The 22,288-nt window shown below is 52.1% G+C and overlaps 1 protein-coding gene across 5 annotated transcripts; it reads left to right on the forward strand.

Annotated features, from left to right (window-relative positions):
- The first annotated feature begins 1,089 nt into the window (after nt 1-1,089).
- MAVS (mitochondrial antiviral signaling protein) lies at nt 1,090-22,288 on the forward strand. 5 transcript variants are annotated; one of them, XM_045808436.2, is made up of 8 exons: nt 7,408-7,440; nt 8,613-10,063; nt 10,770-10,958; nt 12,320-12,497; nt 13,674-13,846; nt 14,540-14,696; nt 16,554-17,056; nt 17,964-22,288. In XM_045808436.2, the coding sequence occupies exons 3-8, from the start codon at nt 10,839-10,841 to the stop codon at nt 18,402-18,404; spliced, it is 1,572 nt and encodes a 523-aa protein (XP_045664392.2). In that variant the 5' UTR covers nt 7,408-7,440; nt 8,613-10,063; nt 10,770-10,838; the 3' UTR covers nt 18,405-22,288. The 5 variants fall into 5 exon arrangements, with proteins under 5 accessions (XP_045664383.2, XP_045664376.2, XP_045664361.2 ...); XM_045808427.2 differs by lacking the exons at nt 7,408-7,440; nt 8,613-10,063 and adding an exon at nt 1,090-1,318; XM_045808420.2 differs by lacking the exons at nt 7,408-7,440; nt 8,613-10,063 and adding an exon at nt 1,090-1,313.

Raw genomic sequence — 22,288 nt, forward strand, 5'->3', positions numbered from 1 at the left:
AAAGTGGTGTAACCACTTTGGGGAATTGCTTGGAAGTTTTTGTTTTTTGTTTTTTGTTTTCTGTTTTTTTTAAGTAGGCTCCATGCCCAACATGGGGCTTGAACTCGTGACTTTGAGACCAAGAGTCGCATGCTCTACCAACTGAACCAGCCAGGTACCCCTGGAAGCTTCTAATAAAGCTAAACATACCCTATTGTCCAGCAATTTTTAAATGAGGGTTTAACTCCACAAAAAGATTTATACATGAAAATTCACAGTAGCTTTATTGCTAGTAGCCCAAACCCAGAGAAGCCCAAATATTCCATAGAAAATAGAATGTATAAACAAATTATGACATATTCATAGAATAGAATGCTACTCGGCAACGGAGGAACAAATTCCTGGTACATGGAACAACATAGATGAATGCCAGAAACATGTTGGGTAGGGAGGGGCGCCTGGCTGGCTCAGTCAGTGGAGCATGCAACCCTGAGTTCGAGTACCCCATTAGGGGTAGAGATTACTTAAACACACACACACACACACACACACACACACACACACACACACACACACACACAAAACAGCTGTGTGAAAGATGCCAGACACAGAACAGAATGTATTATTTGATTTCTTTTATATTAATTTCAAGAACAGGCAAAACTAAGCTATGGTGTTGGAATCAGAATAATGAATTGGGGTTAAGATTGATAAAGGGGTACAAGGGAACTTTCTGGAGAGAGAAATACTCTAGATTTTGATCTAGGTACTGGTTATACAGTTGTTTAGGTAAAAATCAAGTGGCATACTTAAGATCAATACATTTCACAGAATTATGCTTCAAGAAACAAAGCCCTTTCATGCACAAAATATACAGTGGTTTCTGTCTTCTTCACTGGTTCCAGATCCCAGGGGAGGGGCCCTAGGACAAGAGACAGCAAGAGGGGCTGAAAGCAAGCACGGCAGCAGCAGTGTGGCAGGAAGCTGGAACATGGAGGGATGTGATCAGGGGAAGGCTCCCGTATTGGGGGAGGTCTGTGAATTTTAGGAACCCTGGTAGCTTGGAAGTCACATCCTGTGCATGTACTCATTTGCTTGTTTTCCCACAAGTTTCAGGTAAATGTCTGTTGCCAAGCAACTTACGTCAGTGGTTCTTGGGAAGGAAGGGCAGGAGAGCAGCACCTGAGTGGCAGGTGACCAGCAAACAATGCCCTGAGGCTTATGAGGAGGCCATGTTGACTGACCACAGGGACTGAGCCTGGGAGGAGCCACCTGCGGTGGGGACTGACCCACAAGCCGACATGGACCAAGCCCTCTTCTGAGACCACTGAGAGGTAAGGTGAGCTTATACCAGACCCCGTTATGTCCAGAGATCTCACGTGGGCTGGTCAAGGGTGACTCCTGGAAGCCAGAGGACTCAGAGGCCCTGTATTGCAGGAAAGGAAATTACTAGAAGAAAAGACGCTGGAGTGGGGCACCTGGGTGGCTCAGTCAGTTAAGCATCTGTCTCTTGATTTCTGCTCTGGTGGTGATCTCAGGGTCTGGGGTCCAGCATTCAGCAGGGAGTCAGCTTGGGATTCTTTCTCTCCCTCTGCCCTTCCCATCCCTGCCCCTGCAGTCTCTCATCTCTCTCTCTCTTTCTGATAAATCTTAAAAAAAAAAAAAAAAGAAAGAAAAGACAACACTGGAGTGTCACTAGCAGTTTCTCCTGAGTGGTAGCCTTAAGAGTACAGATTTTCGTTTTCTCCATCAAGCATTTCTAGTTTTCCCCATATTAACTATATAAGCATATCATTTTTCCCTAGCTTTACTGAAAATATATTAGTTTTTTTTGTAATGAAATTGGCGGTGTGAAAAATAAAATAGTTTAAATAATAACAGTTTAAAAACTTATCTGAAACAAGGTTGTAAAAGCTGGGTTTATATTTTGGTGTTCAGTCTTGGAGAGTTCCCTGAAGGGACCCAGACATGAGAACGTTTCCCTTTTTGGGGCTGTCTGTCACTATTCTTTGGGCCTGACTCTGCTCTCTGGGGGGAAATGTGAGCTGGTGGCTGCTGAGTCAACATATATGAGCCACAGCCCTCCTCATAGCACTGGCTTCCGGACTTGGGTCACCTGCCTGGTTATGAGCTTTAAAGTGGAGGGGCCTCCACAGGCCCTCACTGGAGGGGCGGCGGTGGGCGCCTGGGATATAGATCACTTTCTTGCCCTTCCACTAATACTCGGACAGCAGTCAATAAACTCTACCCATGGAGAGATAGAGACAAATCTAGAAACAGACTTTTTTTTTTTAAATGATTTTATTTATTTATTTGACAGAGAGAGAGACAGCCAGCGAGAGAGGGAACACAAGCAGGGGGAGTGAGAGAGGAAGAAGCAGGCTCCCAGCGGAGGAGCCTGATGTGGGGCTCTATCCCAGAGCACTGGGATCATGCCCTGAGCGGAAGGCAGACACTTAACAACTGCGCCACCCAGGCTCCCCTAGAAACAGACTCTTTTTTTTTTTTTTTTTAAGATTTTATTTATTTATTCGACAGAGATAGAGACAGCCAGCGAGAGAGGGAACACAAGCAGGGGGAGTGGGAGAGGAAGAAGCAGGCTCATAGCGGAAGAGCCTGATGTGGGGCTCGATCCCAGAACACCGGGATCACGCCCTGAGCCGAAGGCAGACGCTTAACCGCTGTGCCACCCAGGCGCCCCTAGAAACAGACTCTTAACAATAGGGAACAAACTGATGGTTACCAGAGGGGAGGTGGGTGGGGGATGGGTGACATAGATCACGGGGATTAGGGAGGGCACTTGTTATGATGAGCTCTGGGTGATGTATGGAAGTGCTGAGTCACTCTATTGCACACCTGAAACTAATATTACACTATATGTTAACTAACTGGAATTTAAATAAAAACTTAAAAAGCCCCCAAAATGAACTCTACTCATGAAATAGGGTGGAATGCAGTCAAAGGTAAAAAGTGAATTAATATGAATTGCCAGATAGGGATGATTTTACATTTTATTTTACTTAAAAATTTTTCATTTTGAAATAATTTCAGACTTACAAAATGGTTGCAAAAATAATAAAATGTTTACATCTTACATAACCATAGTACAGTAATCAAAACCAGAAAATTAACACAGATGGAGTATTATTAACTAATCCAAAGTCTTGGTAAGATTTCATCATTTGTGCCACCAATGTCCTTTTTTCTCTTTCAGGGTCCAGTTCAGGGTCTTCCATTGCTTTCAGCTGTTCTCTTTACTGTTGTTTAATCAGGAAGAGTTCCTCAGTCTTTCCTTAACATTTTTGGAGAGTTATTTTGTAGATCAGTGCTGTCCAGTATACCTTTTTTTAAACTCTCCAGTAGAATTTTCTGCAATGACAGAAATGCACAATAGCCGTGCTGTACAATATGGCAGCCATTAGCCATATAAAAATAGCATTTGAAGTGTGGTTCGTGGTGCTGAAGAACATTAGTAGTAATTTGTGGGAAATGGCTACTGTATTGAACTAGACACCTGTTCAATGTCCCTCATTTGGGTTTGTTTGACATTTCCCCATGATTGGCTTCAGATGATGAGTTTTGGCAAGAATACCATAGATGAGATGATGTGCCCTCCTTTGGGTCCCAGACAAAAGTGGCAGGAGATGACGTAGGCCGGGATTTTTGTTGTGGTGACTATACATAACATAACACGTACCATTCTAACCATGGTGAGCATACAGTTCTCTGGCAGTAAGTACATTGACTGTTGTGCAGCCTTCACCACCATCCAATTCTGGAACTTTTTCATCTTCTCCAACTGAAACTCTCTACCCATTTCCTCAAACATTTAAAAATAGAATTACCATATGATCCAGCAAATTTACTTCTGGATATATACCCAAATGAAATGCAGGGACTTTTTTTTTTTTTTTTTTAGATTTTTATTTATTTATTTGACAGGGAGAGAGACAGCCAGTGAGAGAGGGAACACAAGCAGGGGGAGTGGGAGAGGAAGAAGCAGGCTCGTAGCGGAGGAGCCTGTTGCGGGGCTCGATCCCAGATGCCAGGACCACACCCTGAGCTGAAGGCAGACACTTAACTACTGAGCCACCCAGGTGCCCTGAAAGCAGGGACTTGAACAGGTATTTGTACGTCCACATTCACAGCAGCATTATTCATAACTGCCCAAAGGTAGAAGCAGTGGACAAATGGATAAACAAAATGGGGTCTATCCATACCATGGAATATTATTCAGCCAGAAAAAGGAAGTAAATTGAACACCTGCTATAACATGGATGAACGTTGAAGACATGATGCTAAGTGAAATAAGCCGGTCGCGAAATGACAAGTATTATATCATGCCATTTATATAAGCTATCTAGGAGAGTCAAGATCCTAGAGAGAGAAAGAATAGTAGCTTCTAGGAGCTGGGGGCAATGGAGAGTGGAGAGTTAGTGTTTAATGGGTAGAGTTTCGATTGGGGAAGATGAAGAAGTTCTGGAAATGGATAGTGGTGATGGCTGCACAACAATGAATGTGCTTACTGCCAGAGAACTGTACGCTTACCGTGGTTAGAATGGTACATGTTACGTTACGTATATGTTACAGCACAAGAAACAGCCATACGGTCCCATAGCAGCTGTACCATTTCACAGTCCCACCAGTGATGTACAAGGGTTCCAGTTTCTCCACATCCTTGCCAACACTTGTTATTTTCTTGTGTGTTTCATAGTAGCCATCCTAAAGGTTTATATCTGCTATAGACCAAATGTTTATGTCCCCTCCCCCATTCATATTTTGAAACCCAATCCCCAATGTGATGGTGTTTGGAGGTGGTATCTTAGGGAGGTGATTTGGGTCATAGGGTGAAGCACTCATGAATAGAATTAGTGCTCTTTTAAAAGAGACCCCACAGAGCTCCCTTGCTCCTTCTACCATGTGAGGACACAGCAAGAAGACTATGTCTCTGAACCAGCAAGTGAGTCCCTATGAGACACCAAATCTGCTGGCACCTTGATCTTGGACTTCCCAGCCTCCAGAACTAGAAATAAGTGTTTGTTATCTGAGCTTCCCAGTGTACGGTATTTTTGTTATAGCAGCCCAAATGGACTAAGATAGTATCTCATTGTGTTTTTGAGGAAGCTCTATTTTTTTTTTTTTAAATACAAGGGTAGAGACAGGGGTGATAACTGCATTTGGAAGCCAGTCAGCACACTCCCATGTTCTTCCTGCAAGAATTAGATTTGAGGTCATGTAGTTGGAGTAGGCAGGAGTAATTCTCAAACCAATTGACGTTCACCCTGTCTTGGTGAACAAGGCAGAGCTGGCTCTATTAGAGTTAGTTGAGTTCAGGTGTGATAATAACATTTTGTAAATGCTGAATGTGTGATATAGCCACAGGGTTACCAATAAAGTAATAAAATCTCATCTAAAAAGTGCTCAGGCATTTTCCTGTGGTTTAGTTTGGGAGCACTGGCTTTGGAGATGGGTATGTACTCAGCTATTTGCATGTGATCTTGGCCAAACCTCTTAACCCCTTCCCTTGAGGAGAGAGAGAACCTCAAGCAGACTCCCCCACTGAGTGCGGAGCCAGAGGCAGGGCTTGATCTCCCAGCCCTGAGACCATGCCCTGAGCTGAAATCAAGAGTCCCCGCTTAACTGACTGAGCCACCCACGCGTCTCGTCTTTCTTTCATTTTTAAGTTGCAGTATAAAGTAACAATCTTAAGTGTACAGCTGATGCATTTTTACATATGCACAAGCCCATGTACCCACCACTCACATCAAGATATAGAACATTTCTGGGGCACCTGGGTGGCTCAGTCTATTAATCGTCTGCCTTCAGCTGAGGTCATGATTCCAGGGTCCTGGGATCAAGCCCCACATCAGGCTCCCTGCTCAGCAGGGAGTCTGCTTCTCCCTCTTCTCCCCCTCCCCCCTCCCCGCTCATTCACGTGCTCACTCTCTCTCAAATAAATAAAATCTTTAAAAAAGGATATAGAACATTTCCATTCCCTGCAAAAGTTCCCTTGTACCCCATTCTGAAGTAACCAGTGAAAGATTCCTATTTATGTAGATGAGTTTTGCCTGTTTTCGAACCTCACCTTATCTTGCAACTGAAGGAAGAGACAGCATGTATTCTTTGTGCTTGACTTGGTTAGCTGTGGTGCCCCTTTATCCTGGTGAGATTCATCCATGTTGTGTGTATTACTCGGTTCTTTTTCCCTGCTGTATACTATTCCACAATGCGAGCGCACCGCCGTTTGTCTCTTCATTCTCCTGCAAATGGAACACTTGTTGCCTCCAGAGTTTGCCTATTGTGAACAAAGCCACTATGAACATTAGCTATCCTGCACGTTTTTAGGTGGACACACAGCTGAGAGTGGTGGCCGGGTGATGGGCTTGGCATGTTTAAGTTTAGTAAGAACTGCCATTTTCTGGGGCACCTGGGTGGCTCAATAGGTTGAGTGGCTGCCTTCTGCTCGGGTCAAGATCCCAGTGTCCTGCGGTCGAGCCCCGCGTCGGGCTGTCTGCTCAGCGGAGAGTCTGATACTCCCTCTCACTCTCCCTCTGTGCTCTCTCTCTCTTAAAACAAAACAAAACAAAACAAAACAAAACAAAACAAAACAAAACCCGGCCATTTTCTGATTCTTTTAATATCTCTTAAAACCAGGAAAAATAAACCTCGACCTGGTTATTGTGAGATTATTTAGTGGGCTCTAAGGTGTAAGACTTTAAGCCTGTACCTGGAGCACAGTGGGGGCTCAATAATTGCTGGCTTCTGCCCCAAGCAGAGGAAGGGCCAGGCAGCAGGCAAGCACTGTGGGGAGGTACCTGCCCCAGATCCTTGGGCAGAGAGGCGTTTCGCACACAGCACTCAAGACCCACACCGAGGAGGAGGGGCAAGCCAACAAGGGCGCCCCTGCCCACTCTCACCTACCCAGCTTCCTCCCACCTCGATCCTGCTTCCCCAGGCGTCGCCCATGTGAACTTTGTGTGTCACCCGATATTTACTGAGCACTAACTGTGTGCCAGGTCCTGGGTGCCCAGGTACAAATGACATAAAGACCCTCCTCCCTCAAATTACTGGGCGGGAGGAGTGATTGCTTGGCGTAGGCAGCATGGGGACCCAGCCGACCACGGACTCCGAGGTCGGCCATCCACTTGGATTCTAGCCAAATTCTGGATTTACCCTGGACGTTGCTCGAGACAAACAAGGAAAGAAAATAATCTGATCCTCTGCGCCCCAGTAGGAACCTAGGTCGGTCCGGGAGCGCCGGTCCAGCGTGTCCAGGCCCCTGAGCCAAGACCAAGCGCCCGCCCCCGCTGCCGAGCAATGGGGCGGGCCGCGAAGCCCCGCCCCCCGCCGTGTGGCCAATGGGCGCACGGCCCCGCCCCTCCCGCCGCGCCCCCTCCCAGTGGGGGAGGGTTCCGGAGTGTCGGCGGAGGTCTGCTGGTCGCTGCGTGGTGGCTACCCGAGGTAAGTTAGCCGCCCGGAGCTCTCTGCCCGTCCGCTCAGGGCGCGCGGATCCCTTTCGCACAGGTAGCCACCGGCGGCAAGAGCCGAGGGGGACTCGGAGTCCGCCGGGGCGCACGGGGTCCGGGGACCGGACTGGGTGCGCGGGGCTGGGGAAGAGCGTGTCCTAAAGCACGCGCAGTTCGCGGCAGCGAGGACTCCAACGAGCCTCAGCCAGCCCCGGGGTGGCGCGGGGCGTCTGCTCCGGCTGGAGGAGAGGCTGGGCGGGAAGGAAACAGGCGCCGGCTGCGGAGCTCCTCCGGCCCCCCGCAGGCGGAGGGTGACCCCGGGGCGAGGCCTAGCCGGGGTGCACCAACCGTCCAGAGCCGCGGCAGCGCCTAGAGGTCCAGGGCTGCCGTCCTCCCGGGGGCCCTGACAGTTCTCGGTGGTGACACCTGCTCAGAACAGCCTCCCTCCCTCCGCGGGCCTGGGCCTGGTCCCGGTCCCATCCAGGAAGCCGAGCCAAATCAGTGAGGCCTCGCCCCTTTCAACCGGGTGGTTATTTCTTTCCGGGACGCGCTCAGAGCCTCCGGGGCATTCGGGTAGACTGCTCTCCTCGCAGGTCGATCCGCCCTTCTCGGAGACCGGAAGGAGGTGCTCGGAAAACACTGAAAACAAAAAACAAACCCAAAAACAAAAAACGACGTTCCCTTATGCATACTGTGGAATCTCAAAAACTTCTGGAAGGACAGTCAGCGACACGGTAGAAGGAATGCACTCAGCCTTATCTGAACGATCTGCAGTTTGTTCAAGAGAAGGGACTTAGTGTTTCAGCCTCCCAGGCGCTCCCTTATCCCGCGACTCCCCTCACCCAAGCTGTGGCCCTGATCCCTCTGGGGCTGTGAGTTTCACTTGCTGCAGCAGCCCCTATGTTCTGCAAGGTGTTATGGTGAGCTGCAATGAAGCAGCAAGTCCTGGGTTCGAATCCTGTCAGGACCACTGGTCTGCTTGTGCAACCTGGGATCATTTCTCCTCTCCTAAATGAAAGAAACTTAGGGTGTGCCTGCCTATAGTGGACCGTGAATAAATGTGAACTAATAATGGGCTTCCTTTCTTTTTGGTTGGAGCATGTTATACTTCTCAACCCCCCAACCGCCCCACTTTCTAAAGATTTTATTTATTTATTTATTTGTCAGAGAGAGAGAGAGCGCACAAGCCAGGGGAACAGCAGGCAGAGGGAGAACCCACTGAGCAAGGAGCCCGATGCAGGACTTGATCCCAGGACCCTGGAATCATGACTTGAGCCAAAGGCAGACACTTAACTGACTGAGCCACCCAGGCGTCCCCATACTTCCCAAACTCTTGTGCTTAAGGGGTGAGGCTCAGATGCAGAAGAACATATTACCTGACTCTCTCCTGGTACCTCCCTGGATGCCATGGAAGAGAAGGAGAAGAGGATCATTTAGCCACCTCAGAGTTGTTCTTTGCTCATCTCCTGAAGACTCAGAGGACACCCCCCCCCCATCTCCTTGATCCTCTTGACCTCTGTCCTTAACGCTTACCCCAGCAGGAGTATTGCACCTGGTGGCTGGCAAAGCAAGGCACGCAGCGTGAGGCTATGAGGCTCTGCAGCACTGTCTCCTAGAGCCCCACCCAAGCCGGACACCTACATTTTTGCTCCAGCCTGGCCCTCCTTCTTCTGACCCCTTCCTTCCCAGAAAACCCACTTGCACATATCATAGCTTCTCAAGCTTCACTTGTTCAAAATGGAGCTTGAAGTCCTCTCTGTAGCACAGCTTCTCCACCAGATTCTGTGGCCTGCCTAAATGGCAGCATCCATCCACCCAGCACCTGAGGAATCATCCTTGATTCTTCTCACTTCCTCACTTCCCACATGCACGACACACCAGGAATCCAACCATCTCTCACCACCTCCATGGGCAATATTCTGACCATACCCATCCTACGGCCCCTTCCGTTAGCCTCCTGATTTGTCTTCCTGCTTCCATCCTGGCCCCTCCACAGTCCAGGTCCTCACAGCTACCCAGGAGGTCTTTAACATAAGTCAAATCCTCTCCCTTCCCTGCTCAGAACCCCCTGATGACTTTCCATTTCACTCCAAAAAAAAAAAAAAAAAACAACCCCCAAAGTCCTTTCCTGCAACACCCCACATGAGCCACCCCTCCTAACCTCCTTGATCTTCATCTCTGCCCCTCCCTCTAGCTTTCTAAACCTGGACCACCCAGACCTGCTTTCTGTTCTTCAAACACACCAAGCTCATTTCCACCTTAGGACTTCTAATTTGCTGTGCTCCCCGCTCCCAAAATGCTGATCTTGTCACAGCCCAGAATGCCACAGCTCAGATGTCACCAGTTCAAAAAAACTTCCCTGACCACCTCCATCCATGCAATGTGCCCTTCTCCAGGGGTTCTGTCTCATTACCCTGCTTTATTTTCTTTATAACCTTGACTAATATCTGGGATTCTTATTTATGTATATGTTTACTGATTTGTTATCTGTCCCACCCCAATAGAAGATAAATTGGATGATGGCAGGGATCTTGTCCCTCTTATTCCCTGCAGCTCTCCCTGAGGGGGGGGGCAGGTAAGAAACTCGCAGACAACCCCATCTATAATTGCAAATTGTGGTAAGTGCTCCCTAAGCAACTAGTAGCAATTGCTAGTAATTGAGGCACTTGTAAATGTCAAGCTCGTGCGGTTGAACTATTGTATTGTCAAAACAAGCCATTTTAGGGGTGAAGAGAAACGTGTAAAAGACTGATAATTTGCCCCAGATCACACAGTGAGTGGAACCAGCCTCCTACCCTAAGAACGTGTGCGAGGCAAGCTTTAATGGTGGGCTTGCAGTTATGTTCTAGAAAGAACCTGATCCTGGAGCCTGAAGACCTCTGTTGTTTGCTCTTTCACTAACAACCAAGCCCCTTAATTTCTTGGTACTTCATTTTCTTCACCTTTAAAGTGGGATGATCCTATTATTATTTTGGGATTTTTTTTTTCTAGTACACCCCAAAGAAGCAGCACCTCTTGATGGAGCCCTCTTGCTATCAGTGGCTAGGGGCACATACAGACCTTGGGACAATGGCAGGGAACAGAACTCTCCCCAACACTGGCCAACCTGTAGGGCAGAAATGGGGCCTAGATCTGGATCTGATTTCTTTTGGTCATCAATTCATTTTTAAGCAAATTTATTGAGGGCCTCTGGGACTCAGGCAGTAATAAAATTGGACAATTAAAGAAAGAAACATTCCAGAGAGTTGAGAAAGAAAGGAGTTGTTGCCTTTTGTCCGAACCCACTCCCAACTGTGTTGCCCTATGTGGTGTGTTTTCTTCCAGTCTTTCTGTCCCTCTCCGTCAGTCCTTTTATGGGCCAGAGCCCTCTGTCACTTCAGAGCCTGGACAGCGATGAAGCTTGCCGAGGATAAAACTTACGAGTATATCCGCCACCATTTCAGCAATTTTGTTGACCGCGTTCATGTTCCGGAGATCCTGCCTTACCTGTCCTGCCTTACGACAAGTGACCAGGTGAGCTGGGGCACGACAGCCCACCACTGACTCGGGGCAGGGCTGCGGGGTTCAGAGCTTTGCCCCAAAGCCAGGACCAACTCCTTCCTTCTCGTCACCTGCACCCTGCTTCTTGACCTTGACATTTCTCTAACTTCAGGCTGGCCTTTCCCTCGTGGCTGAGCTCCCTCTCGCGTCCATACGGTGTAGTGCTAAGAACTAGGCTGGCTGGCTGGCTGAGATTGCTGGACTTTGGTCCCCTCACATGCTCCCATAGGGACCTTCCTTGACTTCGTCTCTCTTGTCATTGTTCCTGCTCAGTGTTGCCTCCATTCCCCTTGTCATGGGACCCTGTCCTGACAGGGAGCCCAGGGCTCAGTTGTTTTTTTTTTTTTAAAGATTTTATTTATTTATTTGACAGAGAGAGAGACAGCCAGCGAGAGAGGGAACACAAGCAGGGGGAGTGGGAGAGGAAGAAGCAGGCTCCTAGCGGAGGAGCCTGATATGGGGCTCGATCCCATAACGCCGGGATCACGCCCTGAGCCAAAGGCAGACGCTTAACCGGTGTGCCACCCAGGCGCCCCCCAGGGCTCAGTTTTGAGAGGTCACGGGAGCCAGACCTCTCTAGCCTCTCAGAACTGGCTGTGGCCCCACGTGAAGTGGGGCTGGCCGCCTCCCAGTTTCTGCTGCTCTCAGATGGCACCAGCGCAGGCCTGTGGTTGACGGGATCCAGCCCCTCTCCCTTGTATTTGGGGGCTTGTGGGGATGCCTCGTGACTCGCTCTGCAGGAAATGTTTCCTGTGGGTTTTCGTTTCTGCCGTCTGATTGTCCGTCTGTATGTGGGAATTCAGTGGAGGACCTCTGCCGCCCTGATTCCTTATCAGAATCTCCCAGCACCCGGTCCTCCTGATTCTTAGAGCTGGCCTCCTCTCTCTGCCCTTTTTGCCTCCTTTTCATCTTTTGTTCCCTCTATACCCTTTCCTCCTCTGCTAATCCAAACCCTTTCTTTTTGCCCTCGGGGCTAGATAAACAACCCCAGGCTTTGGTGATGGACTAACTGGGATCTGTCTGTAGGATCTTTGTTGCCTTATTTCTATTAAACCTCAGTTTCCTGACCAGTAAAGTAGGGGCAGTAGCATTAAATGAGATAATTCTCGCAGCATCCTGAGCACAGGGCCTGGCACACGGTAAGAGCCTATTTCCTGGTTACCACGTTTAAACTTGTGCCCAAACACTGGCCTTGTCCTGGGCTCTGACCTAGTTTCAGATGGCTGCCTCGCTCTTATGGCTACTTGGAGCCTCTCTCTGCAGCTGTGCCCTCCTGAGAGGGGAAGGGGCCAGGGCCACCTGGCTTGAGCAGGGCAGCTGGCTGTGTCTTCCAGGACCGACTGCGGGCGTCTTTCCAGCTCTCTGGGAACCACGGCACCCTCTGGGAGCTCTTCAACAGCCTTCGGCGGCGGATCGGCTGGGTGGAGGCCCTCATCAAAGCGCTGAGGGCCTGTGAGCTGGTGGATCTCGCCGATGAAGTGGCCCGGGTCTACCAGAGCAACCTGCCCCCCGGTGAGCTTCCTGCCCTGGCCCTCCTCATGGAACCCCTGTCGGTTCCCCTCACCTCCATTCAGCCTGTCCCCTCACCCCTGTACCTCCTGCCTCCCTCTGTCACTCTCCCTCCCACCAGTCCTGGGCAGTAGAAAAACCTGGGTGTAGATCGCAGCTTAGCCTCTTGCTGACCATGTCCCTTTGGCTAAGTCCCTTAATTTCTCTAAGCCTCAGTCTTCTTTATAAGATGGGACTAATGGGCAGACATCTACGTCGTAGGACTGTAGTGGATACCACAGCATGATGGGGAGCGTGTTGAGTGCTTAGCTGGGACTGGACACCTCCCATGTGCTCAGCAAATAGGGCTTCCTCTAATTTTTGTGGCTGTGACATTTGCTTCCCACCTCTTTTCCACTTCCTCCTGTCTCTCCCTCAGTTTACCCTCTTCTCTGCACTTCTCTTTTCTCCTCCCTTTGCCGTCTCCTCTTTCTTCCTCATAGGTTCCTTCCTTCCTTTCCCTCATCTCTTCCTCTCCCCCTAGCTTCCCCTGGAGGCTTCTTGGTCCCTCACCCTGGCTGCCCAGTTACTCCTCAGCTCCCTCTCAATGCTCCCTGCCAGGCCAAGTGCCCAGAGGGGTCTAGTGAGGTCAGGTCTGAGGGGTCAAAACAGGAAGAAAATTCAAGCCAGTCTTATTTATGTTTCAGACTAGAGACAACTCCTGAGACCATGCTCAGATTTACAGCCTTAGAACAGCCTCCTGTTTGCTTGCTTTCTTTTTTCCCTCCCTCCCTCCCTCCCTCTCCCTTCCTTCCTTCCTTCTTTCTGAGGGGTCAGTTAGTGGTGACGGCCACCCACAAGGAGGAGGAGGAAGCCACTGGGTTCCAGAATGCCGGGGGACAGAGAAGTCGTGACTGCTGACCCAGTCTGGGTGGTGAGAGGCTTGTGAGGTGCCCCACATGCTCCCCCGCAATGCCCCACTCCTACCTCTCCTTGTTCTTGTCCTCCCTACCTCCTCTCTCCCTCCTGCTACCACCTCCCACTCAGTGAATCTTCTCTTCTAAGTACATCCTACATCAGGATAACTTTGGGAGCTGTGGGGACTGACAGTCATTGACTGGGGGGGCCAGGAACACCCAGGCCTCTTCTGTCACTGGGAGCACCCCTGAGTCCCCCTTGACATCACTCTTCGTCCTCTAGGTGTCCAGAACCGGCCTCCAGCCCCAGTGGAGCCACAGGTCATTCCTGCTGAGGTTCCACGGCCCTCCAGACCTGCTGTGGCCCCCAGTGCCCCCCACAACGGCTATAGAGAGGAGGAGCCAAGTTTCCCCATGCCTGTCCAGGAAACCCAGCCACCAGAGTCCCTGGAAGAGGTGCGTCCTCACAATCTACTTTGGGTCCCCTGCTTTTGTGTTCCTGTCTGCCCAACTTCTAGAAACTTTCTTCTGTCCCCACCACAAATCATGCCTAATCTTGGCTCAGAACCTCAGGGCTCCCTCAGTGGAGGTAGGCTCCAAACCAGCTTTCAGACTGCTGACTGGGCCTTTACCCTGTGGCAGCCCTCAACCCTCTTATCAACCAGCTGTGAGGTCACAGTTTTGTGGTCTTGCAGTGGTTCACGTGATGAGATCTGAACTAGATCGAGGGACCAAGGAGTGACCAGTGAAAGGATACTGGGGAAGCAGGAGATAATGGGGTGGTTGGAGTAATTATTGCCAGTAAAGTCAAGTTGGGGGGGGGGAAATGACTAATTCTGTTGGGATGTGATGAACAGGCAGTGGGAGGTCCAGGAGTTGTTAGACCGTAAACTTGAAGCCCAAGGAAGGAGTGTGTGCTGTAGCCTCAGAGAGGGGGACCTTTTATAGGGCAAGGCAGATGCATAGAGACTCCCCATGGGATGGTGTGAATTTCTGTAAGGTAGGTTTCTGTAGACAGGGCCTGGCAATGACCAAAGCCAGGGCAAGGGGTTTCCTTGGTTTCTATGCTCTGTGGCATGGGCTGAGGCCTATAGGAGAGGCCCACTTCTGGAAGCTGCAACTGTCTCATTTATATTTTCCCTCTTGCAGAGTTCAAGGAGAGTCCCACAGACGCCCCAGTCTGGGGCTGTCCTGAGGAGGCCAACCAGCCCCCTGGAGCCCTCCTCTGACATGGTGGCCTTCAGCCCTCTGACCTCCAGTGGACATCAAGAGCACGACACAGAACTGGGCAGTGCCCGCACAGCAGGTGTGTGTGGAATCTTGAGCTCTAGGGCCTCTCCAGCCTCCCAGTGAGGGTGAAGACTAGAGTTGTCCCTCTGGCTTCCTTGGACAGGAGGCAAGTGTGGGAATAAAGGGAGTTTACCTCAGGGAGCAACCCAGTTCCTTAGAGGGCGTCTCTGTATTGTCTATGTAACAAACTGTTCCAACATGTAGCAGCTTAAGATATGACTATTGAGCTCCTGATTCTGTGGGTCAGCAGTTTGGGCTTGTTCAGGTAGTTCCTCAGATCTTGGCCGAGCTCCCTCTTGGGTACCCGCTGTTGCACGCACGCATGAGCTCTGCTTATGCCTGCTGGCTGGGGCACTTGGTTCTCTTCAGCGAGTTCTCGTCCTTCACCAGACAAGTCTATTTCATGGCAGCTGAGCAGAATTCTGAGGGAGCGGACTCCTGGGGCAAAGGCTCAAGGCTGGCAGCGTTCCTCCTGCCTCATTCTGAGGGCCGAAGCGAGTCACGAGGCCAGTGCAGAGTCGAGGAGTAGGCAGACAGACTCCATCCCTAGGTGAGAGGACTGACGGTCACATTGCAGAGGGTGTGGATACAGCTAGGGGAAGAGGACTGACTCTGCAGAGGTTCTCCGGACCTGGAGGACAGTGCAGAAGGCCTGGGCCACCTACTGGCAGGGGAGCCCTCAGGCACTGGCCTACTGCAAATGGGGCTCTAGCTCCCAGTGAATCACTAACACTTCTCAGCCCCCAGAGGAAGTATGATTTTTATCAGGTAAGGGCCTGGACCCCCACACCAGATCTCAGCGCTCCCCCTCAGGAACATAGAGCTGTCCACTCTGACCTCGCAGACTGGCATTTTTTTGCGTTGTTATTTCCCAAACTGTGTTCTGTGGAACACTATGGCCTGCCCCGTCTTTGGTGCCCCAGGGACAGCCACAAGGCACATGTACAGTTAAAGGCTCAGAGAAGCCATCTTAGTGCCCTACACTCCTGTCACCCCAGAACTCTTCCCCAAGCACCCATTTATACTTTGCAATGTCAGCTTGCCATAGAACACCTTTCAGGAAATGCTGCTATGGACCAGGGAGGCAAAGGGCACTTAGATTTTAGTGCATGCATGGACGCAGGTCCCACAAGATTTTGTGGTGTGTTAGATTTGGGGGGCGCGGGGTGGTACATCAGAAGGACTCTTGGCCTTTGTCAGCCGTATGGCCTGGCAGGTGTGTTCTCAGAGTTCCATGGGGAATGCCTTTGTGGACTGTCACCACCTGCTCCCTCCTGCTTGCCCCAGTTCAGGCCTTCGTCTCAGGGGTGGCTTCGTCCCTGCACCCCGCTTCCCCCCCGAGTCCATAGGCCTCCCAGGAGATTTGCACACACTGGTGGCTGGCTGGACCTCTGGTGCCGTATGGCTGTGAGCTCTTCCGCCTGCTGCAGGATCGCTCCTGCTGGGGGAGGTGGGGAAGGTGGCAGAGAGGGGAGCATCCAGAATTTCCCCAAGCTAAGGAGCAGACACAGGAGAAAAGGGGGGTATCCCAGGCAGGAGAAAGAGCAAAGGGCAATGAATGATCTTTAAGCTCCTAGATGCTGTTGGAGGAGGGATCATTTCACTCTTATGAGAGAACAGATTCGGCTTTAGGTCTAGGACTAGGGATAGATAGGACCGAGGATGTGTCTGCAGCTGTTGGACGCTCGGGCCTGGGCGCAATGACCAAAGGGACTGTGGAGCCTCCCTGGGTAGGAAGTTAGGAGGCCTGGATGCAGCAGGGACTTCAGCTGGGGCACAGAGGCCCTTCTTCAGCCATCTGGTCCCAGAGTGACTGTGACTTTAGGGTAATGGTCCTGTGGTTTGTGTTTCCCCTTTATTTTGCCACCTGCAGGCGTGGCCTCCAGCCTCACCTCACCCCGTGGGCCTGTGTCTCCAACTGTCTCCTTCCAGCCCCTGACCCGCTCCATCCCCAGGGCAAGCCGTTTGCCTGCACCCTCCGTGTCAGCTCTGTCTCCTGGCACCTCCTCCTCCTCGCCTGGCTCGGCCTGTGCAGGGGGTGCTGGCGACCACGGTGAGGCTAGCGTCTGCCCCAGTGGGGGCAGCAGCTCATTGCCCATCAGCACAGCTCCCTCCAGGGTGCCTGCCAACGCTGCATTTGACAGAACAGTGCCTTCCAAGTTGCCTGCCACCTCAAAACCCTCTGGTGCTGTGGCCACCCACGTGCTCACGAGTCTGCCACCGTCCAAACTGCCCATCAACTCAGTACGTGCGGGCGCAGCGCCACCCAGAATGCCTGCTGGTTTGGTGCCGGAGCAAAGGACGTCCGCGAGCACAGTGACCAGCAAGCTGCCCGCCAGCACAGTGCCTGCTACCGGGAGCAACATACCCTCGGGGGTGAGTCTTTGCCCCTTCTAGCAGTGATCCAGGCTTTTCCCCTGTAGCCCTGTCCTTGGACCCTTTCCAGTCCCCATTCTATCTCCAGCCTGGGCTGTCCCAGGGCTGCTTCTCAGGGTGCAGGGAAACCTGAGATTTAGCCTCATCCGGACCCCACACCATGACTGTGAGAGCGATAGTAATCATCCGAGCTCTCATGTGCGGATGCCTCGGGGGTTGGGTATCGTGGCCACCCCCACTGGTCATGTGCCTCAGCCCATTTAGAGCTCACTGTTCCCCGTAAAGCTCAGCAGTGCCGTGTGAGACGGAATCAGTGAGCAGTAGAGCAGGGTGGCCTGTCTGCCTCAGCGCCTTGCTCTTTAACCCCGGGAGATCCAGTCTGCCCCTCCGTGACCCGGGCTTTACAGACAGCCGTCTTAGGCGGGATTAACCAGCCTGAGGTAGGCACACCGACGCAGTCCGCCACGGCTGCCCCCTCGGGGTCTGCACATGCAGCCCTGCTGCTGCTGTCTGCTGGAGGAACCGAGTCCAGGGGACCCTTTAGGCACATGGCCAGGCCTCTGACCCTGTGGCTGCTCCATGGCCCTCAGCCCAGGCAGAGTGTCAAAGTAGGATGGGGCCACAACCACCAAGGGCTCCAGGGGGGTGGGGTGAGCACATAGGCAGGCCAGTGAACAGCGAGAGGGGTGCCTTGGAGGAAGTCACACTGATGCTGTGGCAGAGCCTCAGTCCCCTCCTTCCCCACTGCCCTCCTGCACCATCAATGGGATGAGTCTCCAAGAGGGGGCGGCTTCCTCCCTGGACTATGGGCTGTGAATTAGAGGGTTGGGATGCTAGTTCATGCCCTGGCTGGGAATGGGGCCACCCACCTTGGGCGGCCATACCCAGCCCCTCCTTTCTTTCCCAGGAGATTTCAGCGGCCCCAGTGCCCACCGGCGTCTCCACCAGAGACAGCTTGCCTGGGCTAGACCCCAGCTCTGCTGGCTGGAGCTCTGAGTTGGAGCTGAGCAAGCCAGGCGGGCTGGCCTCCCGGGTGGACAGTGAGCCATTCTCGGGCTGCTCTGCGGACCTGGCCCTCAGCTACAGCAAGTCCGTGGACGCAGGGCCTGACAATGCCCCAGAGGAGAACGAGTACCAGTCGGTGGATTCCATTAGGATCCAAGTGACCCAGGATCCCAGCGTCGACCTGCTGGAGGGTAATCCTGGGCCACGTGCTGCCCTGCAGCCCCTGGTGGAGGAGGAGTACACCCAGGCCAGCCTCTGGGCTCCGTGGCTCGGGGCAGCCGCCGCTGGGGCGCTCCTGGCCGTGCTCCTGACCGTGCTATACAGGCGGCGCCTGCTCCAGTGACGTCCCCGGGCCCTCTCTGCCATGGATCTGCTCTCTTCCCCGTGGGACATCCAGCCCAAGCACGGACTGTGCTGTCTTCCTGCCTTGTCCCTTTGGTGGCGCTGGTGGAGCCTGGGTCAGAGGGGAGCCAGGGGGCCTCAGGCCAGATTTCTGTCCCAACTCATGCCCTCCCCATGTGCTCCAGACCTCGCCTACCCTGCAATCTGGGCTGCCACCTTTGTTCTCGGGAGAAGGTGAGGTACCCCCATCCGGGCTGTGTACCCATTTGTCCACGTCCGATCAGGAGGTGCCGCTGGATCGTGCAGGAGGTCGGCACTGCCCCCATCCTGCCCTGGTGCCTGGTGGCTAGCAGATGTGCAGCAGGGTGGGGGACCCCACAGGACCTTGCTCCAGACCCCAAAAACCCAGCTGTTGCTCCAGGAGCATCAGGGTGGACCATTTCCAGGGACATGCTGCTTGAGGTCCCTCAAGAAGTGGAAGAGGTCTGGACATCTCCTGGACCCTGGGGAATGTAAAACAGCTGCTAGGCTAAGGCTGCCTCTGAAGCCCCTCTGCAGCCTTCTCACCCCCTCTTCCTTTTCCTTCCCTTCTGGTCTCCATGCTCTTTAGCTGGGTGGGAAGAGGGAGGGGATTTGGGGGGGAGAGGCCTGCCAGGCTGAGCTCAGACCGAGGTTTGGATTTCAGCTCCACCCCTTCCTGGGCTGTGTGGCCTTGGCAGATGATCAGACTTCTCTGGCCTTGCTTCCCCACATGGACAGTGAGTATCATGGCTCATCTCCACTGGGTTCTTCTGAGATCGAAGCACACAAGTGTTTGTCAAGTGCCTGACCCAGAGTTGGTAAACACTGACAGCTTCCCCTACCTCTCCCCTGTGCCGCCTGGTGGACATGAGGGTGTAAGAGGCAGAGTGCCCAGTGGGCAAGGGTCCTACTCTGTAGTGTAGGGTGGCCTAGGCCTGGACCCCACTCTTAACTTGCACTCGCTCTGTGCCCTGTCACTGTGTGCTCTTGATTAACCTCTCTGTGCCTCCATTTCCTCAGCTGTAAAATGGGGATGAATAGTAAAACTTCTGTGTATAAAAAAATAGATCTCCTAGTGTTGTGAGGATTAACGGAGTTTATCTACATCAACCTTAGAATGGTTCCTGGCATTTATTAAGGGTCGGATACATGTTGTTATAAACATGGAAGGGCTGGAGTGCTCAGCTACACCTTACGAGGCAGATTCAGACCCTACTGCCTCCCCTCCCACCCTACTTCATCCCGTGCGTTGAGTCATTGGGGAGTGGGAAAGGAGGCATGTCTACTGGGGCAGCTCTGCAGGCTGAGGGTTGGGGTGCCCTCCCCGCCCCCCCCCCCCGGCAGATGGATTGGGGAATATCTTCATGGGTTTTTTCCAGGCAGCTGTCTCTGGACAAGAAGCAGGAGCCGCTTCCATTCCTGTGCCCTGCAAGAGACAAAGAGTAGCTCCTTAGGGAGGTACCCCCCAGACTGTCAGCTGGTGGGTTCTGTACCCTGCTTCGCCTGCTACAGCCTTGCTTTGTACTGCTCTAGGGGCCTTCAGGGACCTCTACCTTGAATGACATGTCCGTTTCCCTCTAAACTTCTTTTCGATCCTCACTCCGAACCCAACAGCCTGCACCCTGAAACTAGGAGAGGTCCCCACCCAAGCTGTCTGCACCAGTCCCCGTCACCCTTGCTCTTAGCCAGCCCTCTGTGCTCTCCCTCACTCTCAGATACCCGGGTCCGTAAACAATTCATGCACCGGTACTAGTTTTAATGTGTGACTGTCCCAAGGTAGCTTTGGAAAAGAGTATCTCCGCAAAGCAATCGGTAGTCCCAGAGGAGGATGCTTTGCTGGTGGGATTTCAAGCACAGGGAGCAGCCGTGTGGGAGACACCTTCGGGCAAGGTGTGCAGGAATCATGCAGGGGTCTACCACGCACCTTTCACCTGACACCGCCCAGAAGCCCTGATCTGGCCTACGTGGAACAGCTTCCCTATTTCGGCTGTTGTCAACTGAAGGCTTCTAAAATGCCAACTTCAAGCAGAGTTGGGAATTGGCCAGCATCATGAGGCCTGTGCCCAGGAGATGGCTTGGGATAGTTGATAAGATGTGTCTGATCTCAGCAATCCTGGGTTTGGAGTGTGGCTTTCGACTGCAGGAGGGCATGTGTAGGAGGGTGACCAGACAGGTTACCCTCATCACCATGGCCTGGACCATATGGAGGCCAAAACCCCAGGAAGGGAGAGAGGGTGACTGCCCCCAGCATGGGGCCCAGCCACCTCTCCTCAGAGGCTTGGGAGAGCACACTTCACCTCAGGGTAAAGGCTGGGGTGGGGCCAGAGGCCCAGTGCCATCCCAATCGGTTGGAGCAGACTCACCAGCAGTCAAAGTATGCTTATCAGTCCCTCTCCACCTTCTCTCTCCCGCTGAAACATTTCCCTCTAAACCCAAGAGCCACCACGGCTTCTCTCCCCTGAGGAACACAGGCCTTGTTTGATGACCTACCGAAGCCAGACCAATGCCATACCCGCACCTTACTTTCCTTGCTGGATATACTCAGATTTCATCGGATTTAGGGAGAATTTCTGGTCGGAGATCAAGAAAACGGCCTTACCCTGCCAGGCTTTGGGTTAGTCATAGCTTCTTTCAATAAACATTGTTCATTATGGAAAACTTTCAAATACAAAATAGAACATAAGAAAATGTATATGAGAAATATATATAAGAGAAAATAGAACGAGAGCCCCCCCCCCGCCCGTGCCCATCACCGAGCTTCAATAATTATGGACTCATGGCCAGTCTTGTTCATCCCTGCCCAATTCCCCTTTTTCTGTACAGGTTCCTTTTGTAACTCAAGAGACTGAGGGGTTCAGAAAGCCAAGGGGTGCACTTGGCTAGGAGAATTTTTTGATAAAGGCCCTCTCTTTCCTCCCAAGGCAGCATTAGGCATTCCTTTCTTAGTTGCTTGGCCTCTGTGGGTGACATCCCATTTGAACCAGTTCAAAGAGTGAGCAGCATTGGGTCCCTGTCTTCGTGAGAGGAGAACAAAGGGGGTGCCTCCATTGACAAGCTCCTTGGAGGGTCTGGCTACTGCCTCTGTCCCAGAGAGGCGACATTTGGGTGTGACCAGTGGCAGGTCGCCTGTTGCATCGGGGGCCCCCCCAGACTCCGACGGAGCCCTTCCAGCAGGCAGAAATGACCTATCTGGGCCACATACAAATTCCATAGCATGTCTCTTGCTCTTCTAGGAGTCTCTTAGAATGGAGTCATTCAGGCCTTGAAGTCACTTGCTTTCCATGAATTGCCCCCATCCCCCCCCAGGGAAAGCAGTGTTTGGCATTCCTGGTGTAATCTGTGCTAGAAGTGACTAGTCTTCATGGATGAAAATCACATGTTCCCCCTCTGCTCACTTTTCTGCTTTCTTCCTCTATGAGGCTTGCACCTGGTATCGGGCACGGTCCCCCAGCATTGCGCACTCCTGCAGTTGCTAGTGACAATGACAGTAATACACAGGGCTGTGGCTTACCCCATACCTTGCTGTGTGCCAGGCGCTGGTCTAAGCCCTTTACACAGATGAACTCGCTTAGTCCTCAACCCTATGCAAGGGGCACTGTTATGATCCAATGTATAGCTAGTCTGCAAGACCGGGAGGGAGCAAGGATCAGAGGAGACAATGAAAGGGAAACCTCTGACCCCTGAGCCCCAGACCTAGATGTTTTCTACACTCGCTGGTGACCCACAGCTGATTGCATGTCTGGAGCCAGGGACCCCATTTAAAATGAGATTTCACGCCAACACGTTCCTGCCTGGTGTGCCAAGATCTGTCCCATGTTGTGATAGTGTAATAATGTGCAATATTATAACTCATGGTCTCAGGGA

Source organism: Ursus americanus, chromosome 22 (genome assembly GCF_024610735.1).
Source record: "Ursus americanus isolate L20-20 chromosome 22, mUrsAme1.1.p, whole genome shotgun sequence".
Classification (NCBI taxonomy): domain Eukaryota; kingdom Metazoa; phylum Chordata; class Mammalia; order Carnivora; family Ursidae; genus Ursus; species Ursus americanus.